At 41.3% G+C, this 20,625-nt stretch overlaps 1 protein-coding gene and 1 pseudogene across 1 annotated transcript; both read right to left on the bottom strand.

Annotated features, from left to right (window-relative positions):
• Nucleotides 1-12,363: 12,363 nt before the first annotated feature.
• Nucleotides 12,364-14,824, bottom strand: LOC143385542 (large ribosomal subunit protein eL31 pseudogene; annotated as a pseudogene).
• Nucleotides 14,825-16,764: 1,940 nt separating this feature from the next.
• LOC143390771 (large ribosomal subunit protein eL22) lies at nt 16,765-17,212 on the bottom strand. Its single transcript, XM_076843200.2, has one exon. The coding sequence runs from the start codon at nt 17,206-17,208 to the stop codon at nt 16,822-16,824; it is 387 nt and encodes a 128-aa protein (XP_076699315.2). The 5' UTR covers nt 17,209-17,212; the 3' UTR covers nt 16,765-16,821.
• Nucleotides 17,213-20,625: the final 3,413 nt, after the last annotated feature.

Below are 20,625 nucleotides of genomic sequence, written 5' to 3'. Positions count from 1 at the left end.
TGCCACCTCCCGCTCTGCTTGCCAGCTCCACCATCTCTACATCCCCTTCGAATGCCAGATGGCCCCTCTGTGTTACCTCAGCTGTGACCCATCCTGTTCCACTTGGTCAACTAAGTCCTTTTCTGTCTTCTTCTAATAGGATGCTCACAGATTGCCAGTTCCCCAATATCCTTGCAGAGACAAGGCCAAGGGCACAGGACACTTTCATGTTCAGAGATGAGACAGAGAGGATCCAGCAGGGACCGGGGAGATGGAGGGCCAATCTTCATTGGATGACATATTTACTTCCTGGGGCTGTCTTAACAAAGGCCCACAACCTGGGTGGCTTTGGCAATAGATCTTTCTTTTTGCCCCACAGTTCTGGAGGCTACAAGTCTAAGATCAAGGCGTCAGCAGGTTCAGTTCCTTCTGGGGGCTGTGGGGGAGACTCTGTTCTGTGCCTCTTACTTCAGGTGGTGGACTGCCAGTCCTTGGGGTTGTTGACTTATAAAAGAATCACTGATCTTTGTCTTCACATGATGTTCTCCCTGTGTGTCTTAGTGTCCCAATTTCTCCTTTTTATGAGGTCACCAGTCATTGGATTAGGGCCCAACTTAATGACCTCATCTTAACTTAGAACTAATGAAATTTACAATGAACTTATTTCCAAATAAGGCCATGCTGTGAGATTCCAGGCTTAGGGATTCAATATGTGAACCAGGAGGACACAATTTGACTCATGTTAGGTAGAGGGATGACAGTCCCTTCACGGAGATAGACTCAGGGGAGGAGCAGGTTAGGGGAAGCAAGAAGAAGGGGATTTGTTTTAGATGGTATATTTGAGGTGCCTATGGTCATCTGGAGGGTGTTGGACACTTGATAGAGAGACCTGAGCTGGAAATGCAGATGTCGTTATTTGTGAAAATGTTGCAAAACTTCCACCATGAGTCAGGAACACATAAAATCAAGATATGGCCCCCAGGGTTCTTTCTTTTTTCTTTTTGGTTTCCCCACTAGTTTCAAGTTCATGTTCACTGGGCAGTGAAGTCATCCTTTATGCTCCTGATTCATCTTTCTCCTCTCTTTTCCCAGGTCTAACTTCTTTATCTTGGGCCCTGGTTCATGATAATATTCGAACTATTGGAGGAGGGGTGAATTGTTCAGGATGGATGGGTCTTCTCCAAGATGACTTTTAACATACCCTCTGTGTTATTATGTGCCTTAAAGAAAGTTGCCGTCTTTACCTCATCAAGGCCCCTTCCTGGTATCCCAGCTTGAGTTGAACAGCACTTCCTCAGCGGGGAGGTGTGAGCTCTTGGAAGAGGGCTCTGGAGGAGAAAATACCCACTCTACCTCCTAGGGATGGAAGTCTTCTGTTTGATGTGCCAACTGAAGGCTTGGAATTGGATGAGGTTTTTCACTGAGGATATTTTAAGAGGCCACATGCTGGAGAAGACCAGTATTTAAGAAGGAAGAAGGAAATGTTGGAAACTAAAAAAAAAAGTGTAGCACAATGATAGGAGAAACAGTGAGGAGGGGCTTCCCAGACTATAAGGGTGGTCAGAATGGCCCAGGGTGATCTCCTGGTCTCCCTACCTGCCCTATGGAAGAGCATCTAAGCAATTTGTGTGCATGGTTGGTTATCCACCTGGCTACATGGCAAAAACTCCACTGCTCAACCGCCTCCTCGGAATAGTCTGATTCAATTAATCTGAGGGGAGAATGTTGGAAGATTAGTATATTTCTTTTTTGGTGTGGGGAGGGTACTGGGAATTGAACTCAGGGACACTTGACCACTGAGCCACATCCCCAGCCCTATTTTGTATTTTATTTAGAGACAGGGTCTCACTCAGTTCTTAGTGCCTTGCCACTGCTGAGACTGGCTTTGAACTTGCAATCCTCCTGTCTCAGCCTCCAGAGCCTCTGGGATTACAGGCATGTGCCACTGTGCCTGGCTGGAAGATTGGTATATTTCTAAAGTTCTCCACTGCGCTAGTTTTCTGGTTCCCTGGGTCTATATTTACCCATTTTTTTTCCTGGGTTCCTGGGTCCCTGGATAAAGAATAGGTAGTGGGAGATGGCCAAAGCTGTTTCATCTCTTTTTATCGTTGGGTCTCTCCACCTGAACATGAGACCTTTCCATGCTGGTCCAGCTGCATCTGCCATAAAATTGGGCTCAATTTCTACTGTATTTTATCATTTTCTGTCAGCACTTATCTTTTGGTATTAACAGTTTTTGTCTTTTCATTGTGTCCATCATTGCGGTATTTCCATGAGAATTAGATAGAGGCTGCTATTCTAATATTATCATCATTTTGCAGTGCTGTGAATCAAGTGTAGGGCCTTACACATATTAGGCAAATGTTCTACCACTGAGCGACTAATACAAGTTCCTTTTTTTTAGTTCATATGGTTTCTCTGTTTTAACATCAACATCTTTAATCCATTTGAAATTGATTTTATTGGTAGAGTATTAGGTATAAGGCAAGAATCTAGCTATTCTTTTCCTTCAAATAATCATCAATTGTCATAATACCACTTATTGAATAAGCCTTCCTTTTCTTGTCCTTTATGATAACAGTAATGATAGTGTAAGGGGGGAAGTGGCAATGGTATCCCATCCTGAAGAGTCTTTAGGAATAATTTAAAAATATGATTGAGGCTGGGAGCCCTTGCTGGAAAATGACGGTGACCACTGCCCCACAGGGTGGTAGACCCCCTGGGTAGACCCCCCAGGGAAGCAGGAAGTAAACTACAAGGATGCTCAGGGTTCAAGATTTGGGAGTAGGAATGAAATACTGTTATTTGAGGAAATCTTTTCCTTCTCTATATATTTATATTTTACCTGCTACATGATGTCTGAAAAAGAGTCACGTGCTTCATCTAGCAGGTTGGCTCATGAAAGGAACCCACTCTTCCCATGGCTCTTGCTGGAGCCTATGGTAGTGCAAATTGGACCTAGAGGACCCAGGACCACTGGGTGCAAGGGATCCAGCTGCTCAATGAAACCTGGGTGGCGACAGATGCCATTCACCCCTGGGGTACCACTCCTGAGACACTACCTTGCACTGGAGACCCTGCAACGCAAAGGTCAGCGTCGGTGGGTGGAGATTCAGAGACTTGAAGAGGAAACCCTTAGGGGAGTTGTTTTGAGAGCCAAAATTTGGGAGGGCCAGGTAATCAGTGGGGGCAGACACGAGAGAGTCCTGCCCTTGTGAAGGACTTCAGCTTGGGTTTCTTCTTACTGGGTGACTCCAGGAGTGCTTAAGTTACTTGGATTCTTAGCTTTTCCTCTTCCTACAATAATTTCAATCTGAGGTAATCCCACCCCTACAGCTAGTGAGGTAGGGGCTTAGACAAACCCACAGGGCAGGTTGGTAAGGAAAGGAAGTCTTCTCTCTGGTTCCAGTGAAGGGGACCTCATCCTGTGGAGTGGACTGTAATTTGGGGGTCTGTGTGGTAACAGGCAGTGTCCACAGGAGAGCCAGGTGCGAAGGAGAAGGACTCGGGTATCAAGAAGTGTTCCAGGTCAAACTTATAAAATCCAAGTTCTCAGTCTTATAGAGTAAGGGAGATTCCTCTGAAAAAGGAGAAAGTAGACAAGACATACGAAAACAGTTACATTTCCTGAGCCCAAACTGCAATGGACCAAGTAGGTACTAATTGCTCTGTGCATATTCAAAAATTTTTATTATGATAAAATATGCATAACCCCAAATTTACTCTTGTTAACTATTTTTAAGTGTACAGTTCAGTGGCACTAAGTATATCCACAATGTTGTGCAACAATCACCACTATCCATTTCCAGAGCATTTTCAACATCCCAGATGGAAATTCTATACTCATTAGCTAATGGACTTCCCCATTACCATCTCAATGAAGGCCTGCTAACCTCTGGTATACTTTCTGTATCTACAATTTTGTCTATTTTAGGGACTTCATATGGGAAGAATCATTCAGTGTTTGTTTTAGTGTGTGTGTATGTGGTGTTTGGATTATTTCACTTAGCGTGATGTCTTCGAGGTCCATACATGTTGTAGCATGTATCATAATTTCATTCCTTTTCATAGTGGGATAATTTCCCATTGTAAGGACATATCACATTTTATTTGTCTATTCATCTGTGGATGACTAAGTTGCTTCTATCTTTTTGGTATGTGGATGCTGCTATGAAGATTGGTGTATGCTTATTTATTTGAGTCCCTCATTTCAATTTCGTTGGAAGTCCTGGATCACGGTGATTGTGTGTTTAACTTTTAGAGGAACATTACAAAGTCCAATTTAATTCCCCATGAGAACCCTGGGGAAGAAGCAATGTCACTATCTTTTTTCCTTCATTTTTTACATAAAATCCATCCCTAAGCTGTAGAGATTTAGCTCTAGAAATATCTTGTACCCATACACCTGTCTCCACCTCCACCACCACCAACCCAGTCTCTGCTGTCATCGTTTCTAAGACACAGACACACCCTCTTAACAGTGCTCCCCGCTTCCCCTCCTGTCCTTCCCTATCCATTCTCCTTGCAGCGGTTAGTATTCTCCCAAAGGCACAAAAGAAATTGAACCTCGTGGCTTCCCCTGGTTCAGGTCCTTCGGAGGCTTCTCAGTCCACTCAAGCTAGTGTTCAAATCCTTCTCGTGGCCCATGAGGTTGTGCCTGCCCTGGGCTCCCTCACTCTCCAGTCTCTGGGTCAAGTTTCCCCAAATTTCAAGTTTTCTTGCAAGCAGATTATCGATAGGCCCAAGATCGAGACCCACAGACCCTGGGACAGGTGCTTCCTGTGGCAAACAGCTCATCCATTTACTCTAGTGGCCCCACAAATTGTGCCCTTTCCTTGCCATGACGGGAACGAGGGGAGCAAGCTCTCTGGGCATTTCGGCCTTCTCTTGTTTTACTGAATGCCCTCGGTGTCTTTCCTCCTTGGAGCTCTGGTATGTGCTGCTCTCTGTCTTCTAGAACACTCTTCTACTTACCTTCACCTCCAGCTCTATCGGCACTGCATCCCCAACCTTGGCAGCAGGCACATCTGTCCTTGCTTCCTTGAAACCACCTTCAATTCTTAGCTTAAACAGAGGTGTGATGTAAGAATCAAGACCATGGACTATGGAGACTTCGACCTTCCCTACTGCTAGCAGGTAACTTTGAGCCAGTTACTTAATTTCATTGTGCCTCCATGTGGAGCAGTTCCCCAAAAGGGGGAGGCAACCCCAGCTGAGCAAACAAGCAAAACAGACTTCATCAAGCATGACCTTCCAGGTGCCAGGCACGGTGGCAAAATTGCTTTTGTACTGTCCATTTAGACGTCACAGTTCTGTGAGGCAGGTGCCATTGTGTTGTTATTCTCGTCCTTGTTCTCCAGATGGGGAACTGGGAGCTCTGCAATGGTACGTGGCTGAGTTGAGGCCAGGGCTCTCCAAATTCCAAATGCTGCCCATCTCCAGCGTGTCAACGCTCTCTTGCAGTTACATAGAGAAGACCATGTCAGGATGCTGTTGCCCAGAGCAGAGAAGTCAGGACCACCAAGACTGATGAGGATCCAGTTGTAGACAACCCATCCCAGTCTGGCCCGTTGATGTAGAAGATTTCATACAGGGCAGCAGGTGCTGATAAAGGACTGGGAAAGCAGAAAGAGCAACACAGGCCTTCCAGATAATTCTGCCTCTATCCTTACATATTTTTCCAAGTGTAACAGGGGTCCACTTTATGCTCTGAATATAAACCTTGCTGCTCAGCCACTGGTGGCTTATTTTAAAATTTATGTTTAAAAAAATTTTTCCTCTTCTCTCCTGAGGGGAGCAGGTTAACAGTCTTCCTGTCCTAAGCCAAGCTAGTTGCCCTCCCCCTCACTGTTCATGAGAGTAAAGAACCTCCGGACCTGGAAACTAGAACAATAGCTCTTTCAGATATGAGTTAAATATTAATTAGATCTATTGATAATGATGCTTGAAAAATAGCCTTTGTATCCCCTTTTCACTTTTATTTGTTCATTTGTTTTCTGTGGTACTGGGAGTTGGACTCCAGGGTATTCTACCACTGATCTATACTCCCAGCCCCTTTTTACTTTTTATTTTGAGAAAGGATCTCATTAAGTTGCCCAGGCTGGCCTCACACTTGTGATCCTCCTGCCTTAGCCTCCTGAGTTGCTGGGATTACAGTTGTGCACTACCCCGCTGACTGTATCCCCCTTTGGAAAGCCCTCTCTTCTCCCTAGCCGATAGAATGATGGCCTCTGTGATGTCAATGGGTGCCTTTCTCCTTTGCTAGCAAAGCAAATACAAAGCAATACAACTTTTCCCCCAAAGTTTGTCCTCATTATTAGACCAGCATCAGGGAAAAAGCTGAGCTTCAGGTACAACGAGGCCGGCACAAACACTGCTTCCCATCACAAACTCTTGCCACTGAATTTGCCATTCTCTCAGCATGAGGTGGAGCCTCGGTTACCCTCCTGGATCTGGGCTTGCTGAACGGAATCTCTGCTCAGGAAAGTCTGGTAGACGGGAAGCTATGCTATTCCTGGGGTAGCTCCTTGTTTGTTTGTTTTTTTAAATTTTTATTTATTTTTTATTAAAAGTTTTTGTAGTGTAGATAGACAGCATGCCTTTATTTTATTTGTGTATTTTTTAATGTGGTGCTGAGGATCAAACCCAATGCCTCTCATGTCCAAGACAAGTGCTCTGCCACTGAACTACAGCCCCAGCCCCCAACATTTTTTACTTTTTATTTTTAGTTTTACATGACAGTAGAATATATTTTGGAATATTATGCATACGTAAAGTGTAACTTACTTTATTCAGGTTCCCACTCTTGTGGACGTACATGATGTGGAGTTATCCTGACTATGTATACAGAGACAAGGGTAGGAAAATTCTGACTAATTACTTCTACTGTCTTTCCTATTCCCCTCCCCACTCTCTTCCCTTTATCTAGTCCAGTAGATTCTATAATTCCCCTCCCCATCCTCCCTTGTTTGGGGTTAGCATCCACAAATCAGAGAGAATATTCAGCATTTGGTGTTTGGGGATTGGCTTATCTCACTTAGCCTGATATTTTCCAGTCCCACCAGTTTACTGGCAAATGCCATAATTTCATTCTTCTTCCTGTCTGAGGAATATTCCATTGTGTATATATACCACATTCTCTTTGTCCATTCATATGGGGTAGCTCTGACCTGTGGCTTCTGACAGCTTTTTGGAACGCTTCTTCTTGTAATTTGCCTTTTTTTGAGTCTACACACTATATTGTGAGCAGTCTGAGCAGTGTGCAGAGGCTGCATGTAGTTGCTTCAGTCAACAACCTCAGAGGGCAGCTTCCGTCAATAGCCAGCATCCACTGCAAAGTCAGTGAGCCCTTGGAGACATCCAGCCCAGCAGAGCTCCAGGTGACTGCAGCCCACCAACATCAGAATGTAACCTCATTAGAAATCCCAAGGAGAGCTGCCTACCTGAGCTCGGACAGCAGAGGGACCAGATAAATCATAATAAATTGTCATTTTAAGTAAGTGTGTTTCAGGATGGCCCATTACACAGCCATGGGTAACTGGCATGCTCCTGACTATGAGAGCAGTACCATTGCTACTGGAATTACTGAACAGAGGAACCACCTGCTAAGTTGGGAAACTTCCAGGACAACTCCTGGCCCCCAAATCACATTGTCTCCACCACGAATCAAACCTACAGATATGCCCCAATCCTGCATCTACCCATAAACCTTACCTAAGGGAATCCAGTTGGATGAGCTGAACCGTGTGCACTATCCTAGCTGCAAGGAAATCCGGGAAAAATATAATTATAAAAAGCTTCCCAGCCTTTGTAAGATAAAAGAATTATAGCAGGTATTGAAGAAAGAAATGCATGGTGTCAGCCACCCATCCCAACTCCTAAATGACCAGGCAATTGCACCACTCAAGAAAGAGAATGTTCTAGAATTTTATAGTGCATAATTCAGACTGATTTCACCCCAAACACCTATAGATTTTGGGGACATAGCTTATCACATTCAATTATTATAATGTTCAAAGAGATCTTATCTGCATTCAGCTGAATATCTGTATCTCATTCTGAAAGTTCTTTGATGTTTGCTATCCTTTTAGCAAATAGAGCAATTGAAACAAATGACAGTACTTTGGTGATTAGTTATATTTTAACCTAAGAATGGAGCAGCCTTTGTAGGCTGGATTCATTGTACTTGAAAATGGAATAGTTGACAGACTTAAGCCATGGGTCAATTTTATTTTTAAATTTGTTCCATCTTCAGCTTTTTTTTTGAAATAAAGGAAAAGCTCAAATACTATAAAAGTTACTATTCTACTCATTTTTAAAAGAACAATTGAGGGGATCTAGTACATTCACAGTGTTGTTCAACTGCCACTCTATCTTCTTCCAAAACATTTTCATCGTCCCAAACAGAAACCTTATACCAGTTAAACAGTCTTTCTCCCTTCCCCTCTGTGGCTAGTCTCCAGGAATCACTAAGCTGCTTTCTGTTTTTATGGATTTGCCTCTTCTGGGTATTTCATATAAATGAGGGTGTACAGTGTGCGACCTTTTGTGACTGGCTTCGCTCAGCATAATGTCTTCAAGTTCTTCTAGGTTTACCCATTGATAGACAGTTGGGTTGTTTCCACCTTTTGGTCATTGTGAACAGTGCTGCTATAAATACTCCTGGATAGGTTTTGGTTTGAATACCTGTTTTTAGTCTTTGGGATGTACACCTAGGAGTAGAATTGCTGGGTTGTACGTTTCTTGTATGTTATTTTAATTGCACATTGCAAAATATAGAAAGATTTTGCATCCTATGCTTTAGCTTTTCTGTTGATAATCCAAGATCTCTGCCCCATGGCAGCTGGCCTTTTGTGTTAGTTGGTGTTTTTGTTTTTGTTTTTTTTAAGAAAATGGATTATAGTTTGTACTGGCAAAATAACTCCCCGGCTAAAAAGAGTTTGATTGAAAATTACACCTTCTTATCTGTTTGTACTCCCATCCCCCATTCCTATTATTTCAGATGGATTAAAAATTGATTGTGAAAAATGCAAAAAAATTCTCCCAAATTTGTTTTTATGTGACCTACTCAAAGCATTACCTATCCAATTATTATTTGGTGTAAAAATTGTATAAAATCTGTAAGTAAAATTTAGAAACAATGTAGTGATTATATATATGGAGTCTGCAGCCAGAATTTCTGGGTTTGAATTCTGGATGTTCCACTTACTACTGATGATATGCAGGAAAAGCTTCTTACTCTATCTGTTCCTCAGTTTCCCCATATGTAAAATGGGGCCAATAATAGCACTGTTGTAAGGATGCAAAATCCTTAGAACAGTGCCTGGCCCGAGATTAGCTTTTATAGAATAGAAGTTCACAAATTCATCTAGGTAAATACAATACCTATAATCAAGGTAATTAATAGTACAACTTCTAGAGGAAGTTCTTACTGATTTTAGATTCAATAATACTCATCACTTTCTATGAAAGAACAGGTTTTTTTTCTCCCTAACATACAACATGAAAGCTATTGATAGAATATCAGGGAAAACATAATGTAATAATTTATCTAAAATACCCAAAGAGAGGTACTATGAAATTTGAAAATAATTTCACCAATGACAAAACACATTGTTCTATAATAACTGTCCCCACCTCTTGGTTTTGTAGTCGGGATTCTTTCATTCATTCAGCAAGTTCTTATTCAGCTCTTACAAGGCACAGTACTAAGCATAGACTAAGGAATAAAATAAATGTTATACTCATAGAACTTCCAGTCTAGTGGTGGGGACAAAAATGAAAAACAAGTTAACAATTTTATAACTATAATTTATGATAAGAGCTAGAAGAGAATGCAATGAATAAATGAAATAATATATGTGAAGTATCTGGTAGAGTTCTTGGACTATGAAACCTGTTCTTTCATAGAAAGTGATGCATTATTAAATCTAAATTGTGCAATAAATGTTATATAACCATTTATTATTGCAATTATTATCACAATTTATCCAATTCACTCACCTGTAAAAAAAAAAAGAAAAAAGAAAAAAAAGAAAAGAAAAGAATAAAGTCCATCATCTTTAGTGTAAATTTCCTGCCCTCTAGTGGGGACTTCAAGTCATAGCTGCACAAAAAACAGGTCTATTGTTCGATGTTACAGCAGCTGTTATAATGAGGGCCTGAGGGTTGGCATGGTACCTCTCAGGCCCTTCGAGAAACTTGCCTGCTCTAGGACCCCATCTGGGAAGCTCAGAGGGCTTCCCTATACATCTCAGTGCCATGTGACCCCACCACTCTTCCTGGATAGCCACCCAAGGTTAGCCAACAGTCTGTGTGAATTGGCTTGGGGGTGGAAGCTCTACTAGGTAGGGATCCTCATGTAGAAGGGTAGCAGACCTTTAAAACGGGTCAAGAAAGAGCTGCTTAATTCATAATCAAAGAAAATGCGTGAAAACATTTGAACCATGGTTTTAGTAGAACATCAGAGAGAAGCGGGTCTAGCTGGGCCAGGACTGCCTCCCACCCCAAAGAGGCTGCAGTAGCCCCAGGGAACTCCACGTGGGGCTCATGACTGTTGTCTTTTTTCTACCTTCTCTGAACATCTTTGCTTTAACTCAAAATTACATCAATAAGTCTAACCAACAGGGGCTGGGGTTATGGCTCAGTGGTAGAGTGCTCACCTAGCGTGCATGAGGCACTGGGTTCGATCTTCAGAACCACATAAATGTAAAATAAAGAAGAATATTTATTTAAAAAAAAGTCTAACCAACAAAGTTGCTTTCATATGCCATCCTATTTCAACCTTATGACCCCTCTGAGGAAAAGATATTATTATCCCCCCTTTTAACACTTCTCTGAGGCACTCAAGGCTCAGAGAAGTCGAGTGAGACCCCCTAAGGTCCTGAAGCTAACGGTGGGCTGGCCAGGATTCATACCCACTGCTCTCTGTTGAGCATAAAGCTTGTGCTCAAGCCACGACCCCTACCCCGCATACTGTGGTATCAAATCCTGAGTTTATTACAGTTACAAGACGTTTTACAAGATGTTTTATCATAATAAAACAAGATGTTACAAGATGTTTTATCATAATAAAACCCTCTTTAAAAATGCCTGGTTTCAATGACTTTAATCTGGTTACCATGTTTTGTCCAAGCTTTGAACATCGGGAGCACCTAGGAGCAACTGGACCCTTGCTGCATAAATTTTATTTTCTTTTAATCATTTCATTCTGAATTTGATCACTGACTGAGAAGTCTTCCCCAGAAGTCTGGGCCCACATTCTGGGCAACCGTTCTTGAGGCAGATGAGTTCTGTCTCAAGGTCCTTGACCTAATTCAGGGTCTCCCTCAGCACCACCCACTCAGAATCCCTTGAGTAGGCGCCAACATGGAAGCCCTGACCAGACACCAACCTGCTGCAGCCTTGACCTTGGACTTCACAGCCTCCAGAACCGTGAGAAGGAAAGTTCTGTTGTTTAAAGCACACACGTGCGTGTGCGCGCACGCACACACACACACACCCACACACCCACAATCACCTGAGTAACTTTTAAAAAAATCACTTATGTTGGGGGTTCAGCTTAAATCAATGGAATCTAAATCACAGGAGGAGCAGCCTGGGCTTCCATACTTTTCAAACTTGCTTGCCAGGGTGCAGCCCCAAACCCCAACTGCTGAACTCTTTCAGTGGTTGCTGGTCAATCTACTTACTTCCAGAGAAACCTTTTTCTGTTCACATTCCTGGCTAGTCTGTGTGTGGAGCTGCAGCTACGTGGCAACGGTGGTGAAAGGGGAGGCACCTGCTTCTAGTCTCATCTTCCTCTGAGTCCTCTGCCCGGTCTGAACATGAGCAGGACTTGGACCCTCGGCACTGCTCTCTGAACTCTGATCCTGTCACCCAGACTCAGGCAGGTCAAGCAAATCTAATTTCAGCCACTTTAGCCTGAACTTTACCCACAGCCATCTGACCTGTGGGTTTGCCTTATCTTGTTATTCATGCCGTGAGCTTCTGCTCAGCATGTCGTCCAAGTCGTCCAAGTCAGAGGCCTTTGCTCTGTGTTTACTTACACTGGGAGCATCTGAAGAGCTTGTTAATTGAGCATAGATCCAGATGGGTGCACTGAACGGGAAATATATTGAAAACCCTACTGTTTCCTGCTTTTTTTGTTTTGTTTTGGTCCTGGGGGTTGATCCCAGGGGCACTTAATCACTGAGCCACATCTCCAGTCCTTTTTTTTTTTTTTTTTTTGTATTTTATTTAGAGACAGGGTCTAGCTGAGTTGCTTAGAGCCTTGATAAATTGCTGAGGCTGGCTTTGATCTCGCAATTCTCCTGCTGTGGCCTCTGGGATTACAGACATCTGCCACCATGCCCAGCTTCCTGCTTTTGTTTTTAACCAGAGATTTCAGTTGCATTTGTGTCTACTGGAAAAATGACTTTTTAAAAGTATAACTTTATTTGAAAATTGGTGGTTAGTTCTCACCCACATTGACTGTAGGATTTTGAAAGTGGTCACTAGTACCTAGATAATGAAGGTATAGGAGCTTGCCTGGTGATTCTTTATCCTCAACTGCATTTTCTGTCAATTGCACACAGATATGAGGGACATTCCTTATTCCTTTGGCCCAGACAGCTTTGTTGACCCTGGTATCGATGTGTACGTCTGGGGTCCCCACCTCCTTCATGGAAAATTTCTGGATCTCTTTGAGTGCTCAAGGGGCACTTTTGAAGCCCAGTCTCTGGATGCACTTGTGAATGTTGGCGGTATACTCCCGGGTTACCACCTCGCTGATGGCAGAACATCTCATCTGCTTCTTGCCACCCTTCTTTGAGGGAGGTGCTGTGGAGGGCTCAAGTTAAAACGGAAGGTGGATAATGAACGACTTTTGGATTCTAGAAGGTTTTGCTAATAACTCTTGGGCTTCCAGAATTTGCCCAACTTGAACTCACCAGGTAAAATTTGCTCAAATTTGGCACACTTTTCTTCTTGAGTTTTGATATTCAACTTAGCCCTTTCTGATATTCTAATAAGCCTTTTTTGTCTTTTGGTGGACTTGGGGGTGTGGTAAGCCCAAGAGTAACTGACTCTTTGACAATCTAAATCAAGTTAGGTGTTTACTGGCCTTTCAACCTCTTAGAAGTTCTTTGCATTTGTCTTTAATTGTTTGATTCTCCTTAGAAACTCTCTGCTCATGGGCCTGGATGGCCTCATTTTCTCACTGGAGAGTGACAAAGGAATATGTTTATTCAGCTTGAACGTCCCCAAATTTGGCCCAGCACTTCTAGGAGAGCACTATAGACAATCTTTTGAATGTACAAAGGAGAAAGAAAGTAGCAGGAAACTATCCATGACAAAGGATAAACAAACTGGGCCTTTGGGAAATTTGAGCCTGGAGGAGACTGGAGGAGCAACCATGTTTCTGTTCATCCTGGCTGCACTTGCATGTTTCCCACAAAGCAAGGAGGTATGAAGTTTTTTTGGTTTTTTTTTTGGTACCAGGGATTGAACCCAAGTGTGCTTTACCACTGAGCCACATCCCCAACCTTCCTCCACCTTTTTAAAATTAATTTTATTTTGAGTCAGGGCCTTGCTAGGTTGCTGAGGCTGGCTTTGAACTTGTGATTCTCTTGCCTCAGCCTCCCGAGTTGCTGGGATTATAAGCATGCACCACCATCCCTGGTTGGAATAAGTATTTAAAGAAAGTATTGATCCATTCAGAAATTGGAATTTATACTTTAATCCCGAAAGCTAATTGATACAATCCCAGGAGACCTTCTCTGATGGTCTATTGACAACAATAAAATCTTCCAACAGTTTCTATGTTGAATTTATGTAGGGGCCCAAGTGGAGAGTGAATCTAAATCAAAGAGAAGTTAATTTTCAAGTCACACACAAATTTATACAGATAAAGAAAAACCCCTTGACATAAACAGCATTACATGCTCATGACAAAGGTGGCACTGTAGAGCAACACGAAGAAGAAATGACCTTTTCAATAAGCAGTGTTTAGTCCAATGCATATTCACGAGGAAAAATACACCTTGACCTCTACCTTGCATCACATATAAAACTCAAATCAGGATGAACTCTAGGTTCATATGTAAAAAGTTAGTACATCTTCCTTCTAGAAGGAATCATTGCATGTTTTTACTTACCGAGGGAAGGCTAAGGTTGCTTCTGGAAAGACAAAAAAACACAAAACAAACAAACAAACAAAAAACCACTAATGAAGGATACGATTGATAAAATGGTCTACATTAAAATTAAGAAATTCCTGGCAGGCTGTGGTGGTGCTAAGAATATAGGTAGAGTACTCAACTCACATGTGAGAGGCTCTGGATTCAATCCTCAGCACCACACACATATACACACCCAAAAATTTTAATTTCTTATAAAAAATACTAGTAAGAGTAAAAATGCAAGTCACAGAATGGATATAAAATGCTCATCAATGGACTTATACTAGAATATATAGAGAATCCCACAAAGCAATACCGAAACAGTCAAAAACTTTAATAGTTTCTTCATAAAAGAGGCCAGTAAGCCCATGGAAAGGAATTCAGCAGCACTTTTTACGAAAGACAGGAAGTGAGCAAAATAGCCACATTGCCTTCCTTGTTTTCTTCTTCTTCTAGTACAACAATATGTCTAATAATTTTTAGTTAAAACGACATTGATCCCTGATATCCTAATTAAACTGAATATCAATTTACTGTTTGAATATATTTGACCCCTTTTTTGTATCCATAAATTCCAGTTTGAATTCTCCATCCTGACCAATAGTCCTTCATTTGTCTTATTGTTTTTATGTATTTGGCCATTCTACCCCAAATTCCAAAATAGTCTTTTTCCCCCTACATTCCATTGCAGATATTGTATGGTCTGATAAGCAAAGATTGCTTACACAGGACTCACATGCTTCACTTGCTACTGTTATTTAGAAGAACCTCAAGCCTACTCAGTATTGACTTATTCTTGCTCAACATAATGAATAGTTTACTCACTTTTTTCAGTTCTAGTAATTGCATAAACATTGTGTGTGTGTGTGTGTGTGTGTGTGTGTGTACAAGTGGTGTTCATATTCCTTTCATGAAGAATCTAGTTACTAGCATCTAACTTAGACATCTAACTTAGACATAGTTTAGGTAGTAATCAATCAATACCTACCCAAGGTAATCCTGAAGACTAGTTGCAGAACACGAAATAGTAACAAGTTACTTTTCCTTGAATTTAGAATATAAGAGCCAGCCTCTGTAGTTTCTGTTTTAAAATGAAGATTTAATTCTTCAGGTGTAGGGACGTCAGCGGGTTAGATGATTGCCATTGAAGGAATGGTTGGTTACTCACAGTTCCAGGAGAAGGGAACATAGCACACAGGTTAAGTGCCAGATTGATCAGGAAGGAGAGGAAGTGAGGGGGGAATAGAGCAAAGCCCTTTACTGTGGCTTCTGCAGAAAGTAACAGATATTGCAGAGTAAGCTCGTTTTATCAATGACTGATTTGAATAATTTCAGTGGGCTCTGGGGCAAAGGCACTGTTTGCCTGGTACCTGGCTTTGGGGAGAGTCAGGCAGGTGGAGGGACCCTGAATATAAGAGCCCCTATCCACCTGCCTTACTCCAGGGCTCTGAATTGGTGGGTTTGCATATGAAAGACAGCCCACAAGTGAGTCCAGTTACCATCTGTAGGAATTGGCTAGCCCTGGGAGACTCAGTCTCCCCAAGGAGATAAGGTCCCAGATGTCAACACATCAGAAAAGAAAGGTATGCTTTATACACCTTTTTGGGGAAAGAACTGGTGTTAAACGAAATACTATTATTTTCTGTTTTGTTCATCCAGTGGAAAATCATTAACTTGAAGCAATTGTGTTTTGCTAGAAACAATCTCGTGTTACCCAAAGGATTAGGGTCACTTTCCAGTATGATTAGCCAACAAACATACTAACATCCCAGAGGGTTGTCCTTTGGGTCAATTTGCTGACTTCACAGATGGAATTTTTCTGTGTCTTACAAGGTACAGAGTTACATTTATTCCTTCTGAATTATGCATTCAATATGAATAATTCTCTTTTCTGTTTCAGCATTTTAATTAGTAGCTAACGAATCATTTAGCAAATATGAAGTTGCAAGAAGTTAATCTCACTTGAAATTCAAGTTGTGGATTTGTTAAGAATAATTATCTTGTTCATTTTCACCATAAATTAAATCTCCATTAATAATTTATAATGCCCCATTCTGAATTTTACAAAAATTAGGCTCAAAAAGTCTACTAATTTTCAGCATTGCCAGTCTTAAATTAAGTCTTTTTTTTTTTAAAGGATCACATTTTATTGGCATAGAAAGAAAAAGGATTAGCGTACATAGTTGTGAGCATTAAAAGTAATTTGTAATTTAAAATAAAGACAGAAGTCTAGAAACCCGCATGTCATTGACACTGCCATTTCCCACAAGGCAATCTTAGAACAATATCACTAGTTTTGTCTTTAATGCATGAGAAACCGCACATTAAGTCCCTCAATCTTCCTTTGAGAAAATAACCAAATACAATTGTACTTTTAAAAATAAAATAGAGACCAAGTGAAGCTTGCATCTCCACACCCTCAATCTACTGCTCAGTGCTGGACACTCCTTAGTGCCCTTCCAACAGCTTTCTCCTCCTACTTTGGTTACTACTGTGAGAAGTGAAATTTCCAAGCAGAAAAGAAAAGGTAATCACAAGTAAGCAAGTAGAAGCCCATAAAGCCCATCTGCCATGGTTCCCATTCTCTGTTCAAGTCACACTGCAGAGATACAAGGATAAACCACTGTTTTGGTTCCCAAGTTTTATTCAAGAACTCATACAAAATATTCCAGATAAAAGAGTTTTAATCCTCATCTTCCTCCTCCTCTTCATCCTGGTTAATCTGGAAGTAACGTAATTCATAACTCTCTTTGCTGTTAGCGACTACACGCAACCAGTCGCGTAGATTATTCTTCTTCAAATACTTTTTGGTGAGATATTTCAAATACCTTTTGCAAAAAGGCACCTCAGATGTTACAGTGATCTTGCTTTTGCTCCTTTCAATGGTCACAACCCCTCCACCAAGATTTCCAGCTTTTCCGTTCACTTTGATTCTCTCTTGGAGAAACTGCTCGAAATTGGCAGCATCCATGATTCCATCTTCTACAGGGTGAGTGCAATCAAGGGTGAATTTCAGAACCTGCTTCTTTTTTTTGCCCCCCTTCACCACAAGCTTTTTCACGGGCGCCATGGCGGCAGCCAAATTAAGTCTTCTTATTTGAAAAATTTCCATTTTTTTTTCCCTCTCTTGAGCTTCAACCCCCACTTTGAGGTATCAGGGCTGCACTCAACTACTGAGCCATATTTTCAGCCCTATTTTGTATTTTATTAGAGACAGAGTCTCACTGAGTTGCTTAGCGCCTTGTTAAATTGCTGAGGCTGGTTTTGAACTCATGATCCTCCTGCCTCTGCCTCCTGAGCTGCTGGGATTACAAACGTGTGCCACTGTGCCTGGCATGGAGATTTTTTTAAAACCTGTTTATTATGATCTTGACTTGTACTCAGTGATCTAAAGGATTAAAAAGTGATGGGTAGTTGTTTCAAACATTCAACATTTGAATATACATTTATCTAAAAATAAAAATTAGATGTTAGAAAATTTTAAAAATTAGAATAGTCTCATTTTTCGAAAGAGAGTTTTTCTTTCTTTCTTTTTCTGGGTGGAGGGGCGGGTGTTCCAGGGATTGAACTCAGAGACACTCAACCACTGAGCCACATTCCCAGCCCTATTTTGTATTTTATTTAGAGACAGGGTCTTGCTTAGCACCTGGCCATTGCTAAGGCTGGCTTTGAACTCCTGATCCCGAGCTGCTGGGATCAAGGCGTGTGCCATTGTGCCCAGCTCAGGTTTTCTTTTTAATTATTCAATATTGTCCTAAAGGTCAAAGGACAAAAGTATAATTAATCAATAAAGCCAAAGTATTTTGTTTCTGTTTTTGTTTCGGATGGAGCACAAGGCCTCATATGTGTTAGGCAAGCACTCTACTACTGAACTACAATCCCCGGCAAAGCTAAAATTTTAAACATGTTAAATATAAATTAAATCTTCCTAAGTGTTTTTATAAAAAGTAAAATGATTCAATTTTAGTATTCGAAGTCCATCGTCATACCAATGTGACAAATTATCATTAGTATCAGGTTTCACATGTTCTATCCAGGCCTATATTTATATACAAGTCCAAAAGTGAGATGAATTTTGTAATATGGGAAATGTTCCTAGGTGTCATGTGTGTGCAACTGTTGCAACATGTCACTAGCTTGTGAGTTCCTAGGAAGTGAGAATTGAAACAAAAAGAAAAGAAAGAAAATGGATCCTCCTGGTTCCAGGGAAATACTTTGTAATACAAGTATAAACTACCTGTCAGAGGAAAGAAGAAAAAGTGGAAAAGTGAATTGTTCTACCTGCCAGGGAAAGAAGAGAGGGAAAGTTCATTGTTCATTTCTCTTACTTGTTGTTCCTTCCACTCATTTCCTTCCTGCACTCCAGTTCCTACACGGACAGCAACCAAATACCACCACAGCTGGATCAGTCCTGTAGAGCTATGCACCAAACAAGGTCAAAAACAACGCTTGAAAGAACGCTGGTGTACTAATTCTCTGAAAACTGGCCTAATATGTTCTTTTGTTGGTTTTGCCAAGGCTCCTTCTAACACGTGTCTTTTTCTGCAGATACACACAAGTTTCATTGGGGGTATATTCCACTCTGAAGAATTCTTAAAATTAACTTTACATCTTTATAGTATACTTGCAGGGAATGATAGAATGATGGCGGTCCTTCCTCCAGGATATCTATGTCTTAAACTTCAGCCTTCTAGAAATCACCTGGGGAGCTTGTCTAAAATGTGGATCACTGTGTCCCCTCCCCAGAAATTCTAACTATGTAGAAGTCCAGGAAACTGCATGTGCTAGAGGCTTCCAGGACTATAGTGTAAGATATACTGGACTATGCCAGGACCCTACCTTTGACTCCAGGGTAACAGTACAGGTCCTGTTTCTCAGTGCAGAGTCTCTGCTGATATCCCTGCCCTTCTGCACATTGATCCAGCAATTCTCCTTATCAGCTATACATTTAAATCACTTGAAAATCCTTCTAAAAAATGATTGGTGGCTATGTCTCACCTAAGGCAATGAAGTCAGACTCTTTGGAAGTGAGGCCCGAGCTACCAGTGACATTTTAAAGCAACCCAGTAGATTTGACTGTGCAATCAAAGCTGAGGACAACTGTTCCAATCCATCTTCTGTCTCTAGTGGTCTTTCTTAGCATGGATTAAAGTATTTTAAGATTCCTTCTTTACTAGAACATATTCCAGCCTCTATTACAGAGAAGGCAAACTGGATACAGGTGCAGCATAATTTATTGATCTTCCATTGATCCAGCCTGCCTAGACTTGAGGCTCCAGCTACAAACACTTGGGTGGTGTACTGAGCAGCCAACTTTGCCCTGTTTTGCTGCCCATTATAGATGAAGCACTCAGAGAGATGTAAAAGGAAAATGGCCCACATGCCCAGGAGGCTCAATAAAGGTGTGGCTGGTTGGGAAAGAGAATGCTGTGGGATCTGTCCAAGCAGTAGCCCCAAAGCTCTGTCTTCACATATAATTTTTCTTTGATCAATTGTCACTAATGTGCCCTCTGCATGGCTATGACATGATTGTTTCAATAGCACCTTTGCATTCTGAAAATTAGTTATCATTTTGAAAAACCGGAGGACATGAAATTGGATTTGAAACCTATCATTATCACAGTAAATATCAAGTACATTGAGCAATAAGAGAAAGAACTGCTGTTTCACTTAACTAACTTCAATGCTCATCTAACAGCCCAATAGTTGATATTATATATTTTTTCCAAACTTTCAGCACTTATTTGTGTGATTAAAGTTTTCTTTTATTGGTTACTAGCTAAAATATGAGGGAAAAAATTAAAACTTGAGTAGGAAATGTGTGTGCCATAAACTATTACAAAAAATGTTTGCAATTTTAAAGGCTACAATCCACTTGACCTCAAGGTTTCATCAATAGCAAAATAAGTTTCCATTTACTCAAAAACCCCATGAAGTGGTTGAAAAGACAAGCTCCATGTGGAGAATGTTTGCAACAACAACAACAACAAAAAACAATCAATAAAGAACTGGTATCCAGAATGGATAAAGGATGCCTGAAAATTATAAGGACAGAAGTTAGATCCCCAGAACTTACTTTATAAATGCAAATTCGTTTCCTTGGAGCAATATCTCCCCATTCCTCTCAATTACTCCGTCCAGTCTTTTGGTTCCCTTTGCCTCATAGAATACATAGCAACCTATTATCCACACGCTTGCCTTCTAGCTAGAATGTAAGCTGCAGGAGGACAGGCAGAGGTCTTGATTACAGTTATATTCCAAGCCCAGTACAGAGCTTGGCATCTTATGGGCATTTCTTCAGTTTTGAGATTACCTACGTTCATCACTGATTTTAGATGAGGCAAGAAAGCCAGGTAGGGGCCGTCATTTTACTACACACTCTGATCCCTACACTGAGAGGTACCTGTCTGGTGCTGAACTAGTTGTGTCCTGGGGGAGTTACTAAGCTCTCCTGTCTTCACTGGCAACTGGGGATGACAGAATTTAC

Source organism: Callospermophilus lateralis, chromosome 2 (genome assembly GCF_048772815.1).
Source record: "Callospermophilus lateralis isolate mCalLat2 chromosome 2, mCalLat2.hap1, whole genome shotgun sequence".
Classification (NCBI taxonomy): Eukaryota; Metazoa; Chordata; class Mammalia; order Rodentia; family Sciuridae; genus Callospermophilus; species Callospermophilus lateralis.
This window is presented reverse-complemented; position numbering and strand designations above follow the sequence as displayed.